This window comes from Typopeltis vanoorti, chromosome 6 (genome assembly GCF_054136105.1).
Source record: "Typopeltis vanoorti isolate ZY-2024b chromosome 6, IOZ_Tvanoo_1.0, whole genome shotgun sequence".
In the NCBI taxonomy this organism is placed as follows: domain Eukaryota; kingdom Metazoa; phylum Arthropoda; class Arachnida; order Uropygi; family Thelyphonidae; genus Typopeltis; species Typopeltis vanoorti.
Window position 1 is genome coordinate 52774790 of NC_143554.1, and position 23173 is coordinate 52797962.

At 36.6% G+C, this 23173-nt stretch overlaps 1 protein-coding gene across 2 annotated transcripts in view; it reads right to left on the reverse strand.

The window, feature by feature from the left end:
* Positions 1-23173, reverse strand: part of LOC150105454 (unconventional myosin-Id-like) — a 435962-nt gene that overhangs the window by 228090 nt on the left and 184699 nt on the right. For both annotated transcript variants that reach the window (XM_090394828.1, XM_090394829.1), the window contains one exon: positions 181-384. In XM_090394828.1, the coding sequence (XP_090250954.1) occupies positions 181-384 (204 nt within the window). The remainder of the gene's footprint in view (positions 1-180; positions 385-23173) is intronic.

Sequence of the window (23173 nt, forward strand, 5' to 3'; positions counted from 1 at the left end):
CTGCTGTTTATTCTTCATTTCTTTCTCTCTCTCTCTCTGTGTGACTCAGGAGGGCAATTAATTATTAGCTATACCTGTTGAGTTAAAATTGGAAAAAAAAAAATCTTCTTTTATTTAAAAAAAAAAAAAATCTAATTCATTATTAAAATGAATGTATAAAGATAAAAAAAAAGCATTTACCTTTGCAAATGCATCTCGTCCATACAGAGCCTCTGAAATAGTATGCCCTTTCTCCATAACCTCTCCTCTGGCTGCAATGACACGTTGACAGAGAGCCTTGCTAAGTGTTTCCTGTGTAACACCAAGTAATTCAGCTAACAGTTTCAAATTATTCTTGTTCTTGATAACTGCTTGATCATTATCCTGAATGAATTCCATATTACCCTATGAGTAACAAAGCAATATTAAGACAACTGACAATTTACTGACTTAAATATCAAATGTATATCTGATATAAATATTTAAATACATGTTCATTAAATAAAAAAGATATTTATATTTATTATTATCGCTATTGTTAAGAGCTGTAAGAAACCCAACCTGGGTGGCCTATTAAAATAATAAGCCACCCAGAAGCAATACTAAATTGCATACCTAAAGTCAGGAGGGTTAATCAGGTAGGAGTTAGATGGATAAGTAATATCATTAAGCGCAAGCTGCAGAAGAAGAAATGCTGTGGAGGGTATATAAGGAGAAAGGTCATTTGCCGGCCTGATTGGCCGAGTCGTTAGCGTTTCTGCTTTCCAGCCAAAAGGTTGCGGGTTTGAATCCTGCCATGGGCATGAATGTTTGTAATTGTCTGTGAAAATACTAGTGGTGGTAGTTGGCAGTAGATGGCGTTGGTGTAGATTATGAAGGTAGTTGCGGGTGGTGGGTGGAGACGGAGAGCTGTATAGTAGGTGCCCTCTCTCGATGAGTCTTTGGACTCCCTGGAGGTGCTACGTAATAATAATAAATATATTAAGTAAACTCATGAACAGTACAAGGCTGAGGCAAGAAAGGTGACCAGTATGGCAGGAAAAGCAAAATTGGATTATGAGAAGAATCTAGCCAAGCAGGCCAAAGGAAATCCAAAAGAGTTCTTTCATTATGTGGCAAGCAGAAGGAAAATGACTATGAAAGATTAACCTTAATGAGTGATGATGGTCACAAGGAGACAAAAGCGGATAAAACAGTTGAGTTACGGAGTGACCATTTTGCAAGGATATATCATCCAAGTGAGCTTATTGCTTTAACATATGTGACAGACACTAATGTGAAAACAGAGGTGAATGAATTGGAGGTTCTTAGGATATTGCAGAATCTCAATGTAAATACAGCTGTGGGATTAGATGGGATATCAGCTCAGGTTTTGCAAGAATGTGCGAGAGAACTAGTAATGCCTCTGACTGGGTGCTTTAATTTAACTCTTAGCTCTGGTAGAGTTCCAAGGGAGTGGAAAGAGGGCAAAATAATTCTCTTGGATAAAGGAGGTTCTAAGACTGCAGTAGCAAATTATAGACCAATCAATATCTCAGGTGTGGTGGTAAAAGTACTGAAAAAACTGGTCAAAAAGAGAATTCAAGAATGGGTGGATAAAAATGTGATACTGTATGAGGGGCAACATGGCTTTGTGAAGGGTCAGTCATGCCCAAGTGGATGAGAGAGTGGCTGCTGGACAGATATCAAAAAGTGGTATATGGAGGGGGCAGAATCGAGGCAAAAACAGGTGACTAGTGGTGTGCCACAAGGTTCAGTGCTGGGACCATTGCTGTTTAATTTATTATATAAATGATATAGGAAATAACTTAAAAAGAAATATTCAGTTGTTTGCTGATAATGTGAAATTACGTAATGGGATGTAAGATAATGAATGGGGGTGTCAGTTCAATGTGGAGAAATGTAAAGTCGTGCATTTTGGGATAAGCAGATTACAAGCTGGGTATTATATTGATGACACTGTAATATCCAGCTTGTAATCTGCTTATCCCAAAATGCATGACTTTACATTTCTCCACATTGAACTGACACCCTATTATCTTTTGTCTATACTGAAAGTCTATTTAAATTGCCCCTGCAAGTCTCTGCATTGCCTTGATTAACTATTACGATATCTAATTTCACATCATCAGCAAACAACTGAATATTTCTTTTCAAGTTATTTCCTATACCATTTGCCATCTTGGTCACTTGCCTCTGATACTATTTAGGGGGTTGTGGTAGACAGAGGGTTAAAGTTTAGAGGACATATTGCTAAGGTTTCCCATAAGATTACTTGGCTATTGAAGAACAAGTTAACAAATAGAGATAAGAAAGTTGTTATTCTCCTTTATAAGGCCTTGATACATCCACTCTGGATTACTGTGCTCTGGTCTCCTGAGTTGCTTGGGGATGTGGAAGCAGTGCAGAGGATTCAGAGGTGAGTAACCAAGATGACAAATGGTCTGTGGAATGTATCCTATGAAGACAGGTTGAGGGTGTGTGGATTGCAGAAGTTGGTTGACAGAATAAAAAGCAGGGATATGATAGGAACATTTAAGTTTCTTGAAGGGTTTTATAGGAATGATGCAGGGGAAATGTTCAGCACTTAGTTGGAGAAACCAGAACGGGTCATTCCTGGAAGGGTATTTTTATTTAATGTTTAAATGGCCTAATAGAGCAGTAAAAAAGAAAGATTGGATGACTGATGAAATTCTTTCTCTCATGGATCAATCCAGATCATATAAAAATCATAATCCAACAAAATATACAGAGGTTCAGAAAATTATTAAACACAAGATCAAAAAAGCAAAAGAAATCTGGATGAATGAAAAATGTAAAGAAATAGAAATTCTATGGGAAAAACATGACAATTTTAATCTACACAAAAAGATGAAAGAGACCTCAAGTATATATAAGAAAAAACAATTCTGTATCCTTCGAAACAAAAAGGGAGAAATTATATCCAAAAAGGATGACAAAATACAAGAATGGGTGAAATATATAGAAGAACTCTTTACTGATAACAGACAGAACCCAGAAAATACTTATGAACATATGGAAGGTCCATGCATTCTAAAATCAGAGGTAGAATGTGCATTAAACTCAGCTAAAAATGGTAAAGCCCTAGGACCAGATAGAATACCAGCAGAAATAGTAAAGTTATTAGAAGGTGACAACATTAACATATTAGTAAAGCTATTTAATAAGATCTACGATATAGGCATAATCCCTCAAGACTGGTTACAGTCGACCTTCATCATGCTACCTAAAAAAGTAAATGCAAAAACTTGTAATGACTATAGAATGATCTGCCTAATGAGTCATGTTCTCAAAATGTTTCTGAAAATAATTCAAAAAAAGAATATACAGAAAATGTGAAGACACCATCAGTGATACCCAATTCGGCTTTAGAAATGGCTTGGGAACAAGAGAGGCCCTTTTCTGTTCTCAGATCTTATTTCAAAAATGTATTGACCAAAACAAGGTAATATTCATTTGCTTCATCGACTTCGAGAAAGCATTTGACAAAGTCCAACATGCTAAAATGATTGTACTATTAAAAAGAATTGGATTAGATGGTAAAGACATCAGGATCATTGAAAACTTATATTGGAACCAAAAGGCATCTGTTCAAGTTGATGACATTATTACAGACTCCATTAACATCAAACGAGGAGTAAGGCAAGGATGTGTGCTGTCACCTCTTCTTTTTAACATCTACTTAGAAGCCATATTTCAAAAAGTCTTGGAAGGAAGAAAGGAAGGGATTAGTGTAAATGGTGAAATCATCAGTAACATCCGATATGCCGATGATACAGCTCTTCTGGCTGACAATATTCAGGATCTTCAAAATCTTTTGGAACTAATAAATGCAGAGAGTGAAAAAATGGGATTAAAAATAAATATCACCAAAACTAAATTCATGGTCATAAGTAAGAAACCAATTCTTAATTTAGCACTTTCTTTAAATAGGAAACAAATAGAAAGAGTGGCAAAGTTTAAATATCTCGGATGCTGGTTAAATGAAGATTGCAATCCAGAAATGGAAATAAAAGTTAGAATTGAAATGGCAAGAAAAAATTTTCTCTTGATGAAATCAACACTGTGTAACCGCAGTTTAAACTTAGAACTTAGAGTATGCATGGTTAAATGCTATGTATGGTCTGTACTGCTGTACGGTGCAGAAACTTGGACCTTGAAGACAACATCAATAAAAAGACTTGAAGCCTTTGAGATGTGGTTATACAGACGAATGTTAAAAATCCCATGGACAGCAAAAACGTCCAATCAGGAAGTACTGGAACAAATGGGGAAATCACGTGAACTTTTAGATACCATAAAAAGAAGGAAAACTGCATATCTTGGTCACCTACTTTGTAATGAAAAATATAAGATACTTCAATTGATTATAAAAGGGAAGATAAATGGAAGAAGAGGACAAGGAAGACGAAGAAAATCTTGGCTGGCAGATATCAGACAGTGGACTGGTATGAACTCTGAGAGACTGCTCAGAATAGCTGAGAAGCGCTCAAAATTTGCCAAGGTGGTCGCCAACCTCCGATAGGAGATGGCACTCAAAGAAGAAGAATGTTTTTTAAATGATACATAGTAGGTTTGTTGATCAACCTATAGTACATTAGTACCATGTACTAGTAGTGGGTTGGGAAAGGAAGAACTTGTTTATATTTGATTTAAATGACTGTAAAATGTATTCCTTGGGAAACACAGAAGGGGAGACTGTTCCACAATGCAGTAGCAGGGATGGAGGAGAAGAAAAAGAAACTTGTTCTGTTTGTTTCTAGATGTACTGTGAATGGATGTTGAGCAGCAGCTGAATGTGTTCCAACAAGCTCAGTATACTGAGTGGAGGAATTATTGATGTTATTTCAGATGAGCATTTCCCCATGGAAATATTTGTAGAATATACATCATACTGCAGAAACCAAACATCTGTGCAAAAGTGTGTGTGTGTGTGTGTGTGGAGGGGGGGGAGTTAGTAAAAGATGGGTCATTAATAAGTCTAATTGCTCTCCTCTGTATTGAGTCAAGCATTTTGAGAGAGCTTTTAGAGACACCACCCCATATGTGAGAGCAGTATTCAATAGCTGGGCAGATTTATGATTTGTATAATGTTAATAGACGTTCAGGGGTGAAGTAACGTCTTGAGCGAAAGAGAAATCCTAGTTTTTTATAGAAGCAGAGGATGCAATGGCTGTGATGTGTTTATGCTGGGAGAGGTTTGATGTGAAGGTAATTCCAAGAAGAAAGATCTCAAATGTCTGGAAATTTAGGTATTGTCAAAGGATACTGGGAAAAAATGGTTCTTTTTATGGGAAATAGGACAGAACTATGTTTTATTAACATTGAAATTGATGAGGTTAACCAAATCCCTTTGTAAGATGGCTTGGAGATCAGAATTCAGGGTGGTGGTGGTTGATGTTCTGTAGGTTGAGGTGAGTTGTGTAGGGTAAAGTTTATCAAATGAAAGCGAGGAGTGTCGTCTGCAAAACTGTGTATTGGGTTGGAGGTCAACTGAAGTAGGTCACTGATATATAGCAGGAAGAGAGTTATGAGAGGATAGGGAGCAATCTACCATCACACACAGTGTGCGTCCAGACAGAAAGCTGGCAATCCAACTACAGAAGTCAGACCTTTGTGCCAGACCCAGTCAAAGGCTTTGGAGATATCAAGTGCAACCACTTGAAATCGCCAAACTTCTCCATGGCATTTGTCCACAGATTTCCTGTTGATTGGCAGCGATGGAATCCATACTGGCAGTAGCTTATTAGATGGGTGTCTTTAAGGTAGTGTAGGAGTTGGGAATTGATGATTTCTTTCATTACTTTTGAAAGGACTGAGGCAAGTGAAATGGGGCAGTAGTTGGACAGCAGTGACTTGTCACCCTTTTGGGGAAATGGCTGAATATAGGCCAATTTCCAGTTTGTGGGATAGATTCCAGTGGAGTAAGAGAGAGAGAGAGAGAGAGAGTCCATGTGTTGAGGCTTAAATGCCGCGAAAAATTCATGTTGGAGGTTTAATGGAATATTATCAGCACTGAGAAAAGATTAAAACTAATTTTAATACTTCCAATATTTTGTCTCCATCACAGAGACATCTTCAGGGATTACAAAATAACTTTTTGTAACAACACACACACACAAATATAACACAACAGTGAGGGCAACTAAAGTCCTATCTAGGTGGGGTGTCCTCTATGGGCATTTGCAGTTGGCCTAGGTGTAAAGAGGGATCTCTGATTTGTTTAAATTCAGTTGATTCCTGAGTGCAGATGCAGATTCAAAGAATGGTCTTTCTATTTTTTTAATTTACTATGGCGGAGCATGGTGGTTTTTTCCCAGGAAATCCTGTGGGTCGTATCCAAAACATGGTCTAAGGCCAGATTGACCATAATCGTGATTGCAGATGTTTGTGTTCTTCTAACCAGATGGTTGCTGATCTGCCTGTCTGTCCGAAGTAAGCTAGTTTACAGGCACAAGGTACTCTATATACTCCAGGCACTGAGAGAGAGAGAGAGAGAGGAGGGAGCTGGTCTTTGTTGGAACGGATAAGGGTAGCAAGTTTACGGTGGGACTTAAAAGCTTAAAAATTAGAATTTTTTAAAATTCTAAAATTAGAATTTTAGAATTTTTAAAAAATTAGAAATTTTTTAAAAGCTTAAAAAACTTAAAAATTAGCAAGAGGGCGGGAATCCATGGCAGTTCCCCTCTATCTGTTTGTAGATTTTGTTCTTCCAAGAAAAATAACCAGAGTTGATGGCAAAGGAAAAGAGCTCCAAGATGAGTGTTAAGGTGTCAATTAGGGGAATATTGGTAAACATATAAAAATTGGTAAAAATATTGTTTACCAATATTCCCCTAATTGACACCTTAATACTCTTAAAAACGTTTTTCCTTCTGATATCTTAAAGCTCTTTTCCTTTGCCATCAACTCTATTTTTCTTGGAAGAACAAAATCTAGAAACAGATATAGGGACCTTCCATGGATTCTCCCCCCCCCCTCACCATCTCTTGCTAATTTTTACATGAAAAATTTTGAAAAAGAGCCATAGACTCTTCCCCTCTAAAACCTTCTATCTGGCTAAGATATGTAGATGATATGTTCTCTATTTGGCCTCATGGCCCAGACACATTAGATTTCTACCTCAGTTACCTCAATAGTCTACATCCAAGAATCCAGCTCACGATGGAAAAGGAAAATAACAATAGTTTACCCTTCTTAGACACCTTAGTAACACCTTCCTAGTGGTAACCTTTCTTTCTCTGTAATATAGAAAACCTACTCATACAAGCAGATGCATTCACAAACTCTCCACCACCACCACCCCTCTCAGCAATATGGCATTATTAAAACTCTTACCAATAGAGCCCATAATCTTTGTTCCAGTGAAACTGCCCTTTCAACCGAACTCAAACACACACACACAACACCTTCCTTTCCAATGGCTACAGTGACTACAGAATTAAAAAAATAATCAAGTTCTTCCCCATTCCCCGACATCTCTTCAGAAGGACTTCAGAAATGGCATCACATTACCTTACATCCCTGGTACATCAGAAAAAATAGCCAAAATCATTAAAAAAGTACAACCTCCATACAGCTTTTAAGCTCAACCATAAACTTGCTACCCTTATCCATTCCACCAAAGACCAGCTCCCTCCTCTCTCAGTGCTTGGAGTATATAGAGTACCTTGTGCCTGTAAACTGGCTTACTTCGGACAGACAGATCAGCAACCATCTGGTTAGAAGAATACAAGCATACATCTGCAATTATGATTATGGTCAATCTGGACTTGCAGATCATGTTTTGGATACAACCCACAGGATCACCTGGAAAAAAAACCACCATGCTCCACCATAGTAAATTCAAAAAAGAAAGACTATTCTTTGAATCTGCATCTGCACTCAGGAATCAACCGAATTTAAACAAATACGATTGCATTAAACTTCCCAAAATTTGGGAAACATTAATTATCAGAGATCCCTCTTTACATCCTAGGCCACCTGCAAATGCTCATAGAAGGCACAGCACCTAGATAGGACTTTAGTTTCACTCACTATTGTATTATTCATATTTAAGAATTTAGGGACACAAAACACACGTGTTGAAATGATTATTTTACTAATTATTAATAAAATAACACATGAAATTTCGACTCCGGTATTGAGGTCGTCATCAGAAGGATTCATGTGTATAGGAACCAAGCTACATACTGTGGCACTCTATAAAGGTAAATTAAATCTACGTTGTTAACTAATCTTTTTCTTTGTCTGACCTCTAGTGACAAAATAAATAAATTAATAAATACATAAATAAATAAAATAAAATAAAATATTCCATTAAACCGACATAGGATAGGAGTAAGTTCTGGTGTGTAAACTTTCAGGACAATTGGGGGAATGCCATCAGAGCCAGGAGACTTTTTTGTGTCTAATTTGGTCAGTATTTTTCTGATCTCATCATGTTGGGAATGGTTGGGAGGGGGACATTTACCATTGTCAGTTATGTGTGCATTGGAAGCAAAGTGTGAAGCCAGAAGATTGGCTTTTTCTGTGGGTGATGATGTAATAGATCCATCTGGGTATGATAAGGGTGGGAATAGTGTTGGACAGAGGTTACAGACAATTACTTTGGTGAGAGACCAAAATGCTCGGCTGCCATTTGGACAGGCTGCTAGTTTCCTGCTTTTAACTCTTTCGAACTCTGTTTTGGAGAGTTCGAAATCGAGTGTTTTTTTTTATTGAAAACTCATTCATTGATTTTTTTTTTGCATTTATTTCAGGCTTCGGTATAAGCTCTAAAGGAGAATGAGGTTCTTGATTTCAGCCAGTTATGGTATGTCTGGTGTTCGATCTGTACAGCCTTGGCACACATCTTTTGGAGAACCAGGGTTTAAAAGTGTGAATAAAAGTGTCGTTAATAAGGATGTGAGGACTAGATTTTTTGCTTGGAGAGTTGTGAATGAATGGAATGGGTTGCCAGAGTCGGTTGTGAGTGCTGCATTTGTTAAAGGGTTCAAGGAGAGGTATAATTATGTAGATAGTTTGGGTCTCCTGCAATGAGTCTTCTGACTCCATGGAGACACCTGTACAACAATAACAACAACAATAATCGAGTCAAGAAATGAAAACAGCTGAGTAATGCATTCCAACCTTTCACTAGTCATAATCAGGAAAATTCTAACCCACTTTCTCACTGATTCCCTGAATTTCCTCTCCCCCAAAGACCTACTGTTATAAGTTCTAACAAGAAGAAGTTGCTGTCAAATTAATATTTGACAGCAACCATCAAGATATCACATTTCAATCATTACATTCACTCCTCTATATCAAAGTATAAAACACACTCATTCTGCCTACCATACTAATCCAACTATACTACTGATGAAAACCATACTGATCCTGCTTTTTTTCTTTTTTTTATCATTCTAGCATCTCCATTGAGTCCAAAGATAATAAGCAAAGGTCATACTAATCATTATTCATACAACCTATCATACATCTCCTTAAACTAAGTTACCAAGTACCATGGTTCCACCTTATCTGCGGATTTGCTATCTGCGGTTTCAGTTACGCAGTCCAAATATATTAAATGGAAAATTCCAGAAATAAACAATTTATAATTACATCGGCAAAGTGGATATTGATTCTACATTATTTCAAAGCCGAATGTTTGTAGAAACTATGAAAGTTTTGTAAGTTGAAGTGAGAGCTTACAAGAATACAATCCTTAGCGTCCTCGAGTTGCTTTAGCTTGCACTACTTGACTTAAATAGCTAAGGCAACTCGGGGATGCCAAAGATTGTATTCTTGTAAGTTTGCAGGTCAACTTACGAAACTTTCATAGTTTCCACAAACATTCGGCTTTGAAATAATGTTGGATCTAGTATCCACTTCGCCTATGTAATTTTACATCACCGAAATGAAGCAATATGGCTCTTTCTTTTAGTAATAGACAATTCATAAGCTTTAAACTGCGAGCTTTTCTGGGTAGTTCTTGGTTATCAGATCGACTCCCATGGCATCCATTAAATAACCATTATTTTACTTAATAATGGCCCCAAAGTGAAAGAGTAGTGATGCTGGCAATTCCGATATGCCAAAGAGAAGCTGTAAAGTGCTTCCTTTTAAGTGAAAAAGGTAAAAGTTCTTGACTTCATAAAATAATGAATAAATAATAATAATAAACATATGCTTTGCTAAGATTCCAGTCATATTCAGATAACTTTTATTACAGTATGTTGTTATAATTGTTCTATTTTATTATTAGTTATTGTCATTAATCTCTTACTGTGCCTAATTTATAAATGAAACTTGATCATAGGAATGTATGTATAGTAAAAAAAATAATATATATAGGGTTTGGTACTATCTGCAGTTTCGGGTATCTGTGGGGTGTCTTGGAACTTAATCCCCACGGATAAGGTAGAGGGGGGAGGACAACTGTATTCATTCTGGTCATAAAGCACTTGCTTTACACAATTTCCTGAGGTGATCTCCTCCCTCATTCAATCCTCTTTTCTCTACCTCCCTTTTTGTCATGTACTGAAAAAACCATCAATGTCTTCAACTGAAAATTTTCTTCTTCATCAATCCCATAAATCTATCAATATTATCAATCTTATAGTAACTTACAGTAACTTGCATGTTTCCATCAAATCTTCTATCTTCTGTCTATCAAGCAAGTTTTTGCAACTCAGAAAGGTTCCAGTGGAACTATCATCAGAGTGAGTGTTCCACTCTGATGATAGTTCCACTCTGAGGGACTAAATTCATAAGATATGTGGCAGCATCAAACCTTATGAAAAGGGATAAACACTACCTTATCCCTAATTGTCGATGTGTTTCTTAACACCCAAATGATCTTTTAGGCAATTTTGCCCACTTATAATAAACATATTCTCTGAATTTCAACACACGGTCTGCTATCACTTCCAAATCCCATAGCTTCATCAATTCCTGGTAGTCCAGTTTGATCAATGTAAATACAAACTTGCAATCTTTTCATCTCAAAAATGCCATAACAATAATGTGACAATTATCGTACTTTGCCTACACACCGTCAGTCTTTTAATTCTTCTGACAGGCATTCTATTATCACCTTCATTAAGTAGTTAATGAATAACTCACCCTAGTTAACTGTAATCAGCAAGAAACTAAATATTCTTCTGTGACATAACACTATTCACGTGCCATTTCCTTCATTCCATTTCACCATATCATATAATACACCTTAATCTTCCATCAGCCACCCCCTTATCCATACAAAAGATCGTGTATTTTGTGGTTTGCATTTGCACACCCTCTTTCCTTTTGCATGTTATAAAATTACTCTGCTCAAATTTGCAAAGGAATTCAAAATAAGGATGAATCAGTACTTTGTACAAACAGATCCCAACTTCATTATCTCTACCTATCAGAATGCTTATCCATACTTTATACAAGGAGATTGCAACCTTATTGCCCACTTGTCAGAATGCTTATCATCACAGCCACCAATCTATGACTGCTTCACAATCTCCAATCTGTGATTCTTAACCTTCAACTTATTATTCACCAATAAATCCAGATCAATCTTTGCTCATTCCACTTCCTCCACATGCTCTTCATTAATACAACAGATAACCATGAAATTTAGCTTATAAATAAATTACTTTATGTTCTGATACACAGAATATGGCAAGCTCAATTTTGTAGTCATAATAGCAGTCAAATTAGACCGAAGTGCAGCAATGTCATCTTCACTCTTTGTTCTTCTTCTTCCGGTCTTGACATAATATGTACCATATCATCTTCCATGTAATTCAAAATAGAGGAAAGGTTGCAAAGCTAATCTTCTATTAATTCTTATTTTTTAGTGTCTTTTTTTTCATAGAACGACACTGCTACAGATTTTGCAAATGATTATGTTTGAACAACTGAAAAAAACTGTAATCCATAAGGAAAGTGAGTTATTTTGTCCACTATTACAGAGGATAGAAGTGAACAGAATGAAAAATGAAGATGATAAGTTAATTAAGTAGTTTTGCTGATGGATCATGAATAGGTAATCAAGGGATTAAAGAAAATAGAGGAATGATAAAAAAATAATAATAAAATTAAAAAAAAAAACAGTTCAGTGGCAGAGTAAACCATGAAAATACCTACAGAAGAGATATTAGACAGAAACAGAATATTATAGAAAAGACCATAATAAGTCTCTGATAGAAAATCATTTATGAATGTCCTTTTCTAGAAAGCAAGCAGTTTTAGGGAAGTATTGGATGCATTACCTCAAATATGAAAACAGTATTTCAAAATTGGATAACTCTGACATTCAGATAGGTGCTGAGCTATGTAAGTAAAATGAATCTTGAGCACAAATGACAAGAAGTTTTTGAAGGATGAGAAAGATAAGGAAGAGATGTGTTTGTATTACTGAAGGCTAGAGGCATCAAATGAAAATCTGGTCTTCTCTGGAAAGTTGAATATCAATGTAAGGAGAGATGAAGTGAAATCATCCTTTGGAGAAATAAGACAAGACTGTATTTTGGTAACACTGCATTTGAAAAGGTTGTTTCCCATCCCTCTGAAGAAAGAGGTCAATGTTTTACTTCTGTTATGGAAGGACTTGGAGCTTTGTATGTTTTAGCACTATGTTTTCAAAGGAATGAAGCGTACTGCCAGCAAAACTATGGTTAGAATTTTTAGGTTAGTGAAACTAGGTGATTTACATATAGGAGGAAAAGTACAAAAGATCTGGGTAATTTGAAACTGGTGGGAAATCCGAGGAGAGACCATTCACTCTAACAAATAGTCAATGACAAGAGGAGAAAATGATGAGCCAATTGCAAAAGATGGAAGGTACACCATAAGATAATGGTTGGGCAAATAGACTTCTGTGCCAGACCTAATCAAATTCCCTGGAAATATCAAGCATGACTATACAAGTTTCTCCAAATCCTTCTGGGGCTAGTGTCCAAAGCTAAGTAATGACTAGCTCTGCTATAGATTAAAAGAGGCATAATTTACATTGGTAGCCACTGATAAATAGATGGGCTGCCACATAGTAAAGAGGTTTATTGTTAAGGACCTTCATACTTTATTTTCAAGAGAGCTCACATGAAGGCAACGAGGTGATAGTTTGATGGCTGACTTGCATCTCTCTTTATGGGGAATAACTAGTTATAGATATACTTCCATGCTGTTACATAGATAACTGATGAGTATTATAGATACAGGATGCATGTTAATTATGGAGCATAAATATCAACCAAAATGAGAAGGAATACTATTAAGACCAGAAGATTTGTTGGTATCCTAGATATTCATAATTCTTGTGATATCTTTCTGATAAAAGAATAAAGGAGGCCATGCATTGAGCTGTTTTTGTTATAATAACAGATGATTTGCTTTGCTCATCTAAGCTGAAGTTAGAGAGGAATGATACCAGGAAGTCAGCTTTATTTTGAGACGATGTTATGATATTATTATTCCATCACACACAGCTCATCATACAGTGACTTAAATGCATTCATTGTCTCCACACTCACTACACTTTCATGCAATGCATTCCAATAACCCACATCTCTCCATGCAAAAAAACTATTCCTAGCTCCTTTGCTCATACCCTTCTTATTCAACTTCCAGGAATGGCCTCCTGTTCTCCCTCTGTCTCCACCCATTATATGAAAAATGCAATCCATATTAATCTGGTAATAACCCCCTTACCAATTTATATCTCTTGATCATGTCCCGCGTCGTCCTTCTTTCCACTAGACTCTGCAACTTGCAATCCCTCAATCTGCCTTCATACTCTACATTCCAGAAACCACCTTAGTCAATTGTCTCTGAATCCTTTCCAACATTTCTTCATCCTTTTGAAAACCCAGTGACCAAATCTGTGCACAGCAATCCATATGCAGTCTGATCAAAGCCTTATACAATGGAATCATAACATCCTTACTCCTACATGTCATAATTTTAGCGAAATGTCCCTGAGATGTATGGTCCTTATCCACCAACATCCCCAGATTCCTAATCTCTTCCACCTGCTCCAAGCTATCCCCCACCAGTGTTATATTCTGCTTTCCAAACTTTAAAATCTTATACTTTGGTACACTGAACTAGTAGCCTCATTATTCACCCATTCAGAGAGTTTATTCATGTCTACAAGCTTCCATTCTACTCCTCATAGTTCTTTTTGCATCATCTGCAAACAAGTGTATATCACCATTCAAGCCCTTCCTAATATCACTTACATACAAAGTAAACAGCAATGATCCTAAAAGAGACCTTTGAGACACAGCCCTAGTGACTTTCCCCTTCTGAGATATCGTTCTGCCATACACAATTTGCTGATATCAGACAGTCAATCCCCAATCCAGTGCACTAATCTACTATCCAACCCCATCCATTCCAGTTTAATTACCAGCTTCTCATGTGGTAATCTATCAAAGGTTTTAGCAAAATCTAAATATACTACTATGTATACATCCCCTTTATCCAATTCACCTATTGTCTTATAGCAAGTAAGTAAATTGCTAAAACATGATCTTCCTCTAGCAAAACCATGCTGATATGATGTCATCAACTAATTCTGAATCCTGGTCTGCACTAACCTCACTAACACCTTTAGTACAAATATATATAGACAGATTGGCTTGTAATTCAAAACCTATCTTATCACCCTTTAACCCCCTTGATGAAGGGAACAATTTTGCCCTCTTTCCTCTCCTTTGGAATTCAGGCAAATCTAAAACTCATGTTCACTCTAAGGTTGACAGGGGAACACAGCATGAGAAAGGCTGGTGTTCCAACAGGATGTGAATGCATGTGCAGACAAAAAGGGAAGAGAATGACCTAGGATCATTTGAACAAGGTTCTTGGATGAATAAGGAGAAAAAGAAATGGCTCGAGAAATGTATGGAGAAGTCACGTCTAATAAGTGGTATCAGTAAAGCTTGTTATAGATTTAGGAATGAGTTGTTATGTTTGTATACAAATGCTAGGAGTATAAGAAACAAGGCAAATGAAATGGTTGCATTGATTGAGTTTGTTCACCCAAAAATTGTTGAAATAAGTGAGACATGGTTGGATGAGGATGACATCACAACAGGAATAGAGATAGAAGGGTATGATGTATTCCGCCAAGATGGAAAGGGTAAAAAAAAGGGATGGGTGAGTGCTATCAATGATAGAAAAAGAGTTATGTCCATACAAGGTAAAGATGCAAGAGGGAAATAGTGGCAATGGTTTTGAGGCAGCATGGTGTGAGATAGAGGTGATTAGATTGAAATACTTAGTTGGATATTGCTATAGACTTGGAAACGTGAATGGTGGTGATCATGAAATGTACAATCAAATTAGCCAAGTAAATAAAAAGAGTGTGATCATTATGGATGATTTTAATTATGGCAATATAAAATGGTAGGAGATCAGGGAAGAACAAGAGGTCATCCCTAGAAGCTGAATAAGAAGAGTGTGAGAAAGATAGCAAGAAGCAGGTTTTTTGCATGGAGAGTTGTGAAATGGAATGCATTGCCTGAGCATGTGATGTCTGCAGAGGAATATGAATGTGTTTAAGGCAAGGTATGATGAGCTGTGTGTATGACACAGCTCCTAGATGAGTCTTTGACTCCATGGGGGTCTTAGGATAATAATAAAGAGGTAAAGTAAAGCTCTTGTTAACTCCCTGAAACATTCCCTCAAGACACATGGTGACACACCATCAAGTCCCATGGCTTTGTCGACATCAAGTTTACTCAATTCCTCATTCCTGCTTACCAACCATCAATGGCTCCTCCTCCCTCCCAACTGCTCTCAATTTCTGCCTAATGTTATTTTCATAAGGATAAAATATCTTTATGAATTGCTCATTTAACATCTTTATCCTCATTAGTTAATATTTTTCTACCATTCTATCCAGCAAGTATCATCCTTCCATACTCATTCTTTCTTCTACTGGCCACATGTCAAAAAAATTCCCTAAATTTCTTTTGGCCTCATTAGCTAACCGATGTTCATACTGCACATTCGGTATTCATTACCAAGTGATATACCTCTCTTGTTTGCAATTTGTACTCCTAGTGCAACCGACTATTACCACCCACTACTCATCTTATGCTGTCTCCATAACACATTCTTCCAAATTTGATGCTTTAACTCTTCATTCATCCATTTCACACCTACTTTATTTGATCTCTCAACCTTCAGAATGCATTCAGACATTGCCCCTGCCAGACAGTTCCTGAACAGGTCCCAAGCAGCAATGATCTCCTTTCCTTCCAATTCTCCATTCTATGATATCATCATCAGTTGCATCAGTCTTGGGCCTGGTAGTTCAGCAGCAATTTCCTCCATTCCACTCTGTCATTGGCTTTCTTCTTAACCTCCTGGTAACTCCTCAAACCCATGCTGTCTTTGACTTGGTCAAGAAAGCTTTTCCTTGGTCTGCCTCTTCTTCTTTTCCCTTCTATTTTGCCTTCAATTATTCTTTTTACAAGTCCATCATGTCGAAGTATATGTCCAAACCACCTATCCCAACTAATTCATTTTGATCAATTTAGAGTTCTTGTTTCCTTTATCTCCCGCAGGACTTGTTGGTTTGATTTTTTTCCTGTCCATTTTATTTTGTTCATGTGGCAACAGCACCACATTTCAAAAGCCTCCAACTTCTTACATCTTCTCTGCCTAGAATCCAGGTTTCACATTGGTTCCTATAATATCAGTCACTGCATTATCTCTAACTGGATGACAAATATGCTTACAAAGTAATCACTCAGTATCTCAACTGTTTCTTCTGCTTCAGTATTCATCAGTTAATCTTCCATAACAATTCTTTCTTTTACTTACTACATATCAAAACATCTCTTTTAGGATTTAATTTTTGCCTGCTCAGTTAATTTCTTCTCATGAACAGATTGTGCCTTAGTTTTGTACTGCTTACTTAGTTTATGTCCCATCCTCCTGATACTGGATATGAAGTATGATATTGTTTTCCTCAAAAATGTGCCTTAATGTCCCAGGCACAACTGACATCCATTTCTTATCTTATAGTTCTTATAGTTTCTAATACCATGGAAATGCTCCAATGTAAATGAAAATTCCTCATGATTAGCTATATGATTCCTCATTCACTCGTATTACTTCGGAGACATTCTATACCTGGAAATACACCATCCACTTGCAGATCTATATGATTCCTCATTCACTCGTATTACTTCGGAGACATTCTATACCTGGAAATACACCATCCTCTTGCAGATCTATATGATTCCTGCTATATGATTCCTCATTCACTCGTATTACTTCGGAGACATTCTATACCTGGAAATACACCATCCTCTTGCAGATCTCAGTAAACTAAATTTATCATTACCTCACCAACCTCTTGCCTAATCCTACATCCCTCATCCCAGGAATGAGTATGTCATGTGGCACTACCAAATATCTCTGAAGAATCCAAATAAAACAATACTTAAAGGTAGAAGTGTTGAATCTCAAATTCAACACTTCAACCTTTTGATAAGACTTATGCAGAACGATAAAAAGTAACTAAACATAAGAAATATAAGAAAACAAGAAATTCAGGCTGGACTCCATAACTCATGCTGTTGAAGCAAATCCTGTATTCTTCATAGCATTAATCACAAAAATAAAGATACACACATCAATGTGGTTCTACACCTGCCTTTGAAAAATGGTTCAGTTTTACCATCAACTGCATCCATCTATCTTCATGTCAATTTTAGGTTCAATGGCTTCTCAGAAGTACGTTACTCCTTATGACGGAAAGGTCAATCCTATCTGCATTATCTGCTATGCCTGTAAACTGTGTGTGTGTGTGTGTGTGTGTGTGTGTGTGTGTGTGTGTGTGTGTGTGTGTGTGTGTGTGTGTTACTAACGTTTGTCTGTTTTGCAGGATGTAAAAAAAACTTCCAAGACTAGCTAACTCACCTTCAGCTGAAAAGGCCTGATAAAGGTTTCTTGAATCCCAGACAGGATTTGAACCCAGACCTTTCCAACCAAGGTCATCACTGATAGTGAATAAACTATACAGGCTATCCCTCTATTGCAACATTTCCCAACCTTAACTGGATAGGGTTGGGCATATCTAGACAGTTTTGGACATTATCAATTATTTCTTAATATTAAATGGCATTAAATGATGATATAAGAACAAAATGAAGGTTATTTAAACGTGTGGACAGACTTATGTGTTCGTCGAACATGTTGTTTATTATTTTAACGGTATAATAGAACACAGAAACTAAGTAAATAATTAATTTATTAACTTGATGCTGATATTTCGCTGGTGTTATAACCAGCATCTTCAGAGCACAAAAACACTGTTTGTCACAATACGCGAGACTAAAACAACATGGTGTACTTAAACAAAATTGTAGCAGCAACACAAAGACTAGAGTCCTGATTTTGGCGCCCTCTATCTGAAAAAAAAAAAAAAAAAAAAAGCTATATTACTAGAGTCCTAGAAACGTGCTAGTTTTTTCTTAACATGACTGTCTCCCAGATCTTCGGCAAGTTAATACAGCCATATTTGTTGAGATTTGGAGTGTTTTAGGGCTTCTGTCGCCTCTAAGAACAATCTCTCTGATTTATACGAGTTTCTGTGTAGTACTTTTGTGTTTTTCCAGTTGATCCTGTGTGCAGGGGTATCCAGTGCATGGTCTGCTAGGCCCGACTTCCCATAATGATAATTCCGGACGTATCTTTTATGTTCGCTGATGCGGATGTTCACAGTTCTTCCTGTTTGACCGTAGTAGGCTTGATTGCATGAGCAGGGTACTTGGTAGACTCCTGGATGTGATAAAGGAGGAATGCTGTCCTTGGGTGAGCGGATGAGGGTGGCTAATTTGCTACATGGTCTGAATGTAGTGCGTAGTTTATGTTTATTGAGAATTCTTGAGATCTTTTCGGATGTGCCTTTAATGTAAGGGATGGTGACTGATTTGTTGTGGTTCTCTGTGGTGGATGGTGGGAGGGGTTTCTTAGGAGTGTTTAGTATTTTGTTTATTTTATGTGGATTATAGCCGTTGGCCAAGATGGTGTGGCGTAAGTGAGTCAGTTCAGCAGTCAGAGCCTTGTCGTTGGAACAGATTGCTCTAGCTCTATGGGTTAGCGTTTTTAATATGCCATATTGTTGAGAAGGATGATGGTTTGATTGTTGACTTCACAAACAAGGCACACCGCTACGCCCAATTGTGGACAGTATAAATAGTCCCACATACAAACTGGCTAGACATTTAGCTAAGCTACTAGCCACTCTCACAAACAATTCTCCCTCCTTTGTCAAAAATTCAGCACATCTAAAAAGCATCTTACAACACCTTACCCTAAAAAGCTCAGACTTAATAGTAAGCTTTGACATCACTTCACTATTCACAAATGTACCACTAATAGAAACCCTCAATCTACTGAAGTCACACTTCCCCCCTGATATATTTGAACTATTCAAATTCACAATACATGCAGGATATTTCGCATGGAAAGGGAAAATATACAAACAAATTGATGGGACAACCATGGGCTCTCCCCTTTCCCCCCCCCTAGCCAACTTTTACATAGAACACCTGGAAAAACAAGCAATCAATACAGCCACTCTCAAACCAACACTTTGGCTACGCTATGTTGATGATGTGCTTGCTATTTGGCCACATGGCCCTGAGACATTGAAAACATTCTTAGCACATTTAAATAGCCAACATCCAAAAATCCACTTCACTATGGAACTAGAAACCAACAACTGTCTGCCCTTCCTGGATACACTCATCACACGTCTCCCAGATGGTTCCTTATCATTTTCAGTTTTTAGAAAACCCACACATACAGGCAGATGCTTACACAAACAATCACACCATCATCCTTCTCAACAATATGGCATATTAAAAACGCTAACCCATAGAGCTAGAGCAATCTGTTCCAACGACAAGGCTCTGACTGCTGAACTGACTCACTTACGCCACACCTTCTTGGCCAACGGCTACAATCCACATAAAATAAACAAAATACTAAACACTCCTAAGAAACCTCTCTCACCATCCACCACAGAGAACCACAACAAAACAGTCACCATCCCTTACATTAAAGGCACATCCGAAAAGATCTCAAGAATTCTCAATAAACATAAACTACGCACTACATTCAGACCATGTAGCAAATTAGCCACCCTCATCCGCTCACCCAAGGATAGCATTCCTCCTTTATCACATCCAGGAGTCTACCAAGTACCCTGCTCATGCAATCAAGCCTACTATGGTCAAACAGGAAGAACTGTGAACATCCGCATCAGCGAACATAAAAGATACGTCCGGAATTATCATTATGGGAAGTCGGGCCTAGCAGACCATGCTCTGGATACCCCTGCACACAGGATCAACTGGAAAAACACAAAAGTACTACACAGAAACCCGTATAAATCAGAGAGATTGTTCTTAGAGGCGACAGAAGCCCTAAAACACACTCCAAATCTCAACATATATGGCTGTATTAACGTGCCGAAGATCTGGGAGACACTCATATTAAGAAAAAACTAGCACGTTTCTAGGACTCTAATAATATATGATAGCTTTTTTTTTTTTTTTTTTTTCAGATAGAGGGCGCCAAAATCAGGACTCTAGTCTTTGTGGTGCTGCTACAATTTTGTTTAAGTACACCATGTTGTTTTAGTCTCGCGTATTGTGACAAACAGTGTTTTTGTGCTCTGAAGATGCTGGTTATAACACCAGCAAAATATCAGCATCAAGTTAATAAATTAATTATTTACTTAGTTTCTGTGTTCTATTATACCATTAAAATAATAAACTACATGAAGGTTATTTAATTAAATTGATAATATTTCACTGGACTTTAAAGCAAAATCTGCAGAGCACAAAAACACCTGTTCACATCAACAAGGTGCTAACAATCAAGTAGTTGGAGATTAGTCAGTTTTTCCTATTCCTGTATCCCATAAGATTTTGGGAGCAAAATCTGCTCGAAGACAAACTTCAGGGATATTGTAATCCACAAAGCAACTAAGGTAATGTCCAGAAACAAACAAGTTTGGAGGGTGGTCAAAACTAGCAAAACTGTATCTCGACCATAAAAACATCACTTTTATTTTTAATTTTACATATTTTCTTGAATATAGGAGAAGGAAAATATTGCTTGCCTTGAGGTGACATATATTCTTACAATAGTCCTGACAAGTGATAGGGTAGTGGATGCCTTTTTCGTAAAGAATTAGTAAAACATGAACATCCATGCCTATGGTGGAATTCAAACCCACAGACTGCAACAATATTGAAGGGAAAAAAGCCAATCTCTATTGTAACATAGCTGCATTTTTTTTTGAATGACTGGTTTTTTTTTTTTTTCACTAATGTTATCAGATAAACTAATTTGTGATTCTTAGAAATTATATATATTTTCTGATTATTATAAATTGCAAAATTATATACTGTTTTCTGGTAATTGGGAGAAATTAATTTTTACAAAAATACAATGTTCTACAAAAACAATGTCAGAATAAAATGTTTATTCTGACATTGTTTACAATGTGAAAATTTTTTTTAGAATGTTTGCTAATTAATTGGAAAGATGAAAACAAACCAAGACATTTCTATTCTATAAGATATTGAGCTGCTGCTTGAGACTTTTTAGTGTGTCTGGTGGATGTATTCTTTCTTCTCATTTTCAATAGGTGGTCAATAATCTCCATTGGCTTTTAGCTTGTTGATAGAGCATAGAGGATCATCAGCTAGAAGATTAATCTACTTGATTAACTATGACAAAAACACAATTAAGTTCAGACATTGCATGCACCATAATTTGTTTATGAAACAAAAAAAAAACTCTAAAAATGCCATTTTCATCACTTTTTTTTTATCGTGATTTGGAGATAGTACCCTGTAACTTCTAGAGAACACGTTCCCTGGGTGGTAGATAGGGGAGCCCATCAGATATGGCGGAGTGGTCCAAATATATTGAATAAGGACTCGTGGATCAACAGGGCCAATCATCTGGATTTCCCCTTATGGCCCTGTTGTAAGGGATGTGGCACTCCCATGGTCCCATAGCTGGATATCCTTTTCTTCCTCTACTTTGAGGAAGATCCACTCACTTTAATCTTTCCTATAAGGCCTTATCAGCCAACTCTTCTTATTTTATGATCCTTATGCTATTAGAGAACTCGAGGGCTATAGGGTCTTTCCATTTCTGGCCCATATCTATGTCCCTTCTAAAATCTACTCTTACTCCTTCAAATACCCTATTCCTCCTAGCTGAACTAGGAGGAATAGGGTAGTTCAGTATTATGACTGAACTATCCATTGCCAGGCTAGTAACCTCACAAGGAGAACATTAATCTACTTTTAAGCCGACAGAGAAAGGTAATCAAAATGAATCTATGGAAAACGACCCTGGAAATGGAAAGGGTAAAACAAAAATGTAAACGACAAAATATAATACATATAGCAAACTGGAACATAAGAGAAATAATGTATAAAAAAATAGAATTAGATCAAATATTAAATGAAAGAAATTTCCAAATAGCAGTAATCACTGAAACAAAAAAGAAACTAAAAGGAATCATGAGAAGTGAAAAATTTAATGTAATATATAGGAGTTGACAGAGACCAAAGAGCACAAGCAGGTGTGTTATGATTTGGATTCATAATTCCCTTTCAAACAGTTAAAATATCATAAATTATGGAATGAATGAATAATAGAAGGTAGAATAAAAATAGATAGAGATTATTTAACTGGTTTATATGCTCCAGAAGAAGGAAGAGAAGAGGATAATATTGAAATTTTATAATCAATTACAAAATTATATAAATCAAGTGGATATTAAATACAGCATTATTTCAAAAAAGGATAATATTGAAAAGATATATATGATAAAGAGGATAATATTGAAATTTTATAATGAATTACAAAATTATGTAAATCAAGTGGATATTAAATACAAAATTATTTTAAAAAATTGTATTCCTGTAAACTCTCTGGTCAAATTTCGTACGAAACTTTTATAGTTTCTGTATTCGGCTCTGAAATAATGCTGGATTTAATATCCACTTGATTTATATAATTTTGCATTACCGAAATGAAGCCTTTTAGCTCTTTATTTTAACAAATACTTTACACACTGACCGAGAGTTCACTTAAGAAAAATACACCTCTCTAACACTTCAAGTTACTTACTTAAAATATA